General features: G+C 42.0%; 1 protein-coding gene across 1 annotated transcript; it reads right to left on the bottom strand.

Annotated features, from left to right (window-relative positions):
* Positions 1-1,922: 1,922 nt before the first annotated feature.
* On the bottom strand, positions 1,923-4,578 carry LOC104276122 (lipid phosphate phosphatase-related protein type 5; the record flags this gene model as incomplete). Its single annotated transcript, XM_009872308.1, has 2 exons — positions 1,923-2,173; positions 4,446-4,578. Coding segments are annotated over 2 exons (384 nt in total), but the record flags the coding sequence as incomplete, so codon positions are not given.
* Positions 4,579-4,580: the final 2 nt, after the last annotated feature.

The raw sequence follows: 4,580 nt of genomic DNA, 5'->3' as shown, positions 1-4,580 counted from the left end.
CATTCTATGATTCTATGATTCTATGGTCATAGCAATTCACTTTATTAGGCGGCCTGTAAGAATTCAGAAATCCTGACAGCAGTTTATAGGGCTTTAGTTAAATGACTACAGTGCCATGCACCATGCAGTGATACAGGATATATTAATTTCTGCAGTTACTGAAAGATTATAATGTCATGATACAGATCACAGCAGTTTTAATTTTTAGTCTTGCTAACTGTATATTGACCATAGACAACATAAGGTTTGTATAAAGTACTCCTGCTCATATAAAAATCCACTGAAACTAGGTATTAGACTTCATTAACTTTTGGTTTTAAAATGTATTAATACTATTTTCCTTTCTTCTTTGCAGTAGCTGAACAGTTGGTTTCCTTTAGTTACTGTGACTCATGGCAACAGTGGAAATCCAGCTTTACAGATGGATGAGAAAAATAGGAGCAATTAAAATGAAGAACGCTGAATATTTTCTAAAATAGTCCGCACCAAATTTAGAGGTATGTTTCAGTAAAGCAAAGCCTCCCCAAATAAAGACAATACTATTAGGAGTCTTATACTTGACTCAAGTTAGAATAGAATTTTACTTCTCATCTCTTATTTGCAGATAACATTTGTCTGTACTAGCTGATGATCCACATCTCTTAGACATTGCTCACAAGGAACTTTTGGTAAATGTTACTCTGAGTGCTGCAGATTTTAAGCAACTGGTTCTAAAACCATATTTAGAAGCATGGAGTTGGCACACTGTCTGTGGATTGGGTTGGGATCTTTGCCATGTTGGCAAGTATCAGTTTTCAGATCAGTTGGGAATTAGAAGTCAGCTCATTAAATATATGCTCAAAAGTAATACACACTCACATACACATACTTGCATATATATATATACGTGAATACATACACACACACATGTAGGTAGGCCTCTGTTCAAACACTGAGGGAATTTAAGGGATGAGCCCTGCAATGACCACAGAGGTACAAACACACTTGCCTAGTTTCCCACTGACACTATGAAGCCTACAAAGGACGGTGATTGCCAGCACAGGCCAGGTAAGAGACTCCCATAGGCATGTGCTGGGGACAACTTTATCAAGAACAAGGTGTGCTTCTGCTTAAGACTAGAATGATGTCCACTCCAAACTAAGCCCGGGAGTACTGTACAGAGACACCTGAGTGAGAATCATTAGTCACTTTGCCTCTCATGTGCCTCCCCACAATAGCTACCTTCTCAATAGCTTCTAGAACCTCTCTGATACCAGGAAGTAAACACCAATTTTTATTCCAGCCCTTCTCATCATTCCCTGTACCAGAGAGAAGAGAGGGAAGAAGGGCTAGATTGTCTTGTAGCTCACTTCATTGCGGACTAAGAGCCAAGCTGACTTTGCATGAGCACAGAGGTACCTATAAATATCAATTCTGGTACCTAAAGACATGCACAGATTTCAGGAAACCTGGAGAGATCAGACACGTATGCCTACTCTCCTGCTTCGCCATACTAAAGAATATGGCTGTGTGCAATTCTTCTAATTTGTATTGGGCTAAAACACAGAAAAGAACCGCTACCAGTCATGGGCAATCCCTACCCTTATTCTTTACCATACCACAAAGCCTCCCTCCACATTCTCTGGCAAAGGGGAAAAAGTAAATCGAGAACCTGTTTATCCTAAATCTATTATCATTTTCGCACAACATGCCCTCTCTCAGCACTGCCTTAGCTTTCAAGGCTCAGAGAACCACTACATCTGTAAGAGTCAGAATTAAACCCATTGAATCAAATTCTCAAAGGCCTCACCGTAACTTGCAGAAGTAACTCACATATATAAAATCAGCCAATAGTTGTCTTATCTTCCCCCCATTCCTCCCTCCTCCCCTCACAGCATTTGTTCTCACAAATACAGAGACATTAAATAGGACAGCATACTTACAGCCAGATACATAGCTGCATATACGCTTAGTGCTGCTTCTTTGGATGGGAATGTCTTTCTGGCTTTCATGATAAGGTCTGGATTTCCAGTACAGGCATGTACGCTACTGATGAACTGTGTATACTGTTTACATCCAAGTGCTGTATAGTTGGGTTTACAAAGTGCAAGAAAATGTGGTGCGAGATTCCCTGTTACTACTTGTCCAGCATTTACAAAGATGTCCGTAGCAAACAGTCCAAATGCGTAAATTCCTAAAGAGCGAAACAAAAGAGTTAAATTTCCTTATAATTTCACTCCAAGGCAACATAATTTAGTATTTATAGGAATATACCAGCTCCTTCCAGTTAAGAACACGAAAATCCCTCACATATCTTGTACACTGAATAATCTGACTCGCATTGGAGATGGTACATTCCTACACAACCGCAGCAGCAACACTGCAACTTACCCGCACACTTCATTTCTCTCCATCCCTTGGAGGAGCATGCTCACCCGTTGTGCAAGCAGTTCACCTTCCTAGGCCCCCTAGCCATCAATCTGCACTGTTTGGGGTAGCTAGCTATACTGCTACCTAACTTCTGCCCGTATTCACTAAACAGAAGCAACAGAGGCAAATTCTTCACCCTATAAATCTGCTTGAGAACCAAGGAAGTTAGGCCCTGATGGTAAAGTAGCTTGAAAAGTCATTAACACGTACTGGACAAACATTTTCCTTTTCCTCACAGCTGTAAAGAAGCTGAAGTACTGAATAATTCAATATTGCCATGCACAAGTTGTCTGCATCTGCCTGCTACAGGGTACATCTCTATGCATGGCATCTTAATCACAATATCAACACAGTGAGCCAAAGATCTGTATTTCTGAGGAGCTACTTATGCTAAAGAGGTTTTTTTGGCAGACATTTCAGCAAAGCATTGAGCACCTGTACCCGTTCATTAGAACGGAAATGCATGTATCCGATTGCTTAGAAGAAAACATATTTCTGCTGTTCTCAGGTCCCTTTCTATCCTTTTGGAAGCAGAAAATGAGCTCTGGAAGGAAATGCAAACACAGCACCCTGACTGGGAGGTAAAGCCAGCAGGTGTGTGTTCAGATTCCACCTGAGCTACAGATTTCCTCCTGCGTTTCCATAGGCAAATCACCATACCTTCCCCATATTGCAACTGAATATAGTACGAGTCCTGGCAGTTCCCAACTTCATGGGGCACCACAAGGACAGATGTACACTCCAACAGACATTGTCCCACAGGAACATGGGCATTTTCCCCTCAGCAAAGCTAGAGGACCAAGGATGATTTCTGGAATCCTGGCTGGTCAGCAGCATTATAGTAACATTAATTCACCCTGAGCTGCTAGACACTGGTGAGCAGCCAACTGTGCCTTGCCGAGTCGCTGCACAGAAGGGCCCTTTCAGTGAGCCCCGAGGGTGCGCGCTGCTCCAGCATAGGTGGTTGCATCACTTCATGTGAGCTAACGGATAGTGATGCCTCATCTGTAGGACAGTGCAGAGGCCGTTGCTAATCCCTTCCCTCCTCCATAATTTTGGTTTTTTTGCTTCTGTGAACAAGGAGGGCCCACCAAGAGGGAAGGCAACACGGACACTGACTACACACAGAGCAATTGGAGCGGGAGAAGCTCATCATCATGACTCCCCGTCTCCCCTGGACCTATGCAAGACAGTCTCATTCTTAATAACTTCTAGCACTCTAGTGTGACAGTGAGCAATCACACTCTTGGAAGGCAGACACGGCTGCTAGACAACCGCTGCAAATACAGACACAGCTGCACTTCCCCTCCCTTCCCCTGTGACTGGGGCAGAAGGATTAGCTGCCCCAGGGCTTCATTCCTCCAGCTGTTTCTTCTAGCCACAACTGTGGCTGAGAAGCAAACAACAGAATTGAGTCCTGCTACAGCATCCCTGCTTGTACGAAAAAGCAGCATCTGGGAATACTCAAAAGACATTTTGAGTTGTGGTACTTCTCCCTCCAACACAATTACAATGAACTAAGTATAAAATATGACATCTCATATCTACCCAAGTCAGTGGAAGAGTCACAGCTGACTTTTGTGGAGCACGGATTTTGTAGTTTTCTACTAGAGACCATAATACAATCTCCAGGCTAAGAAAGTACCCAGATTGGGCTTGGCTTCAAACACGCATTCATATCCAATGTCTTCAATTTTGGCTGCTATGTGTGTGTGTAACTAGAAGAAAATTATCAGCTATACTTATTGTTGTGCCATATCTCCTTTCTTCACTTCAGGGACTGCTGGTTGTTTTTTTCCCCTTGTGGTCCTTTTTTTTTTTTTTTCCTATTTTTACTGCAGTTTCTGTAACTATTTTTTTTACCCAAACTTCCAAGAAGCTGTATTTGCTACTAAAAAGGAGAGAACTCACTGCATCTGGGTTAGGACTACACAGGAAATGTTGTATTTTTATCTGATTGTTTTCCCCAGGCCAAAATTAAGACATAATTGAATGCTCTCACCATTCAAAAATGAAATTATTAATTTTGCTCATACCAAGGAATCTGATGGTCCTGCGCACCAGTGGATTTATATAACAACAGTCTCCAGTTAATAGTGTTTTTTCTTGGTTTTCAAAATCCTTTGTAGCTAATTGTAGACAAAACACTGCAGTTTCTCCAACGATAATCT

The sequence above is a fragment of the Apaloderma vittatum genome, unplaced genomic scaffold (genome assembly GCF_000703405.1).
Source record: "Apaloderma vittatum isolate BGI_N311 unplaced genomic scaffold, ASM70340v1 scaffold41250, whole genome shotgun sequence".
In the NCBI taxonomy this organism is placed as follows: domain Eukaryota; kingdom Metazoa; phylum Chordata; class Aves; order Trogoniformes; family Trogonidae; genus Apaloderma; species Apaloderma vittatum.
This window is presented reverse-complemented; position numbering and strand designations above follow the sequence as displayed.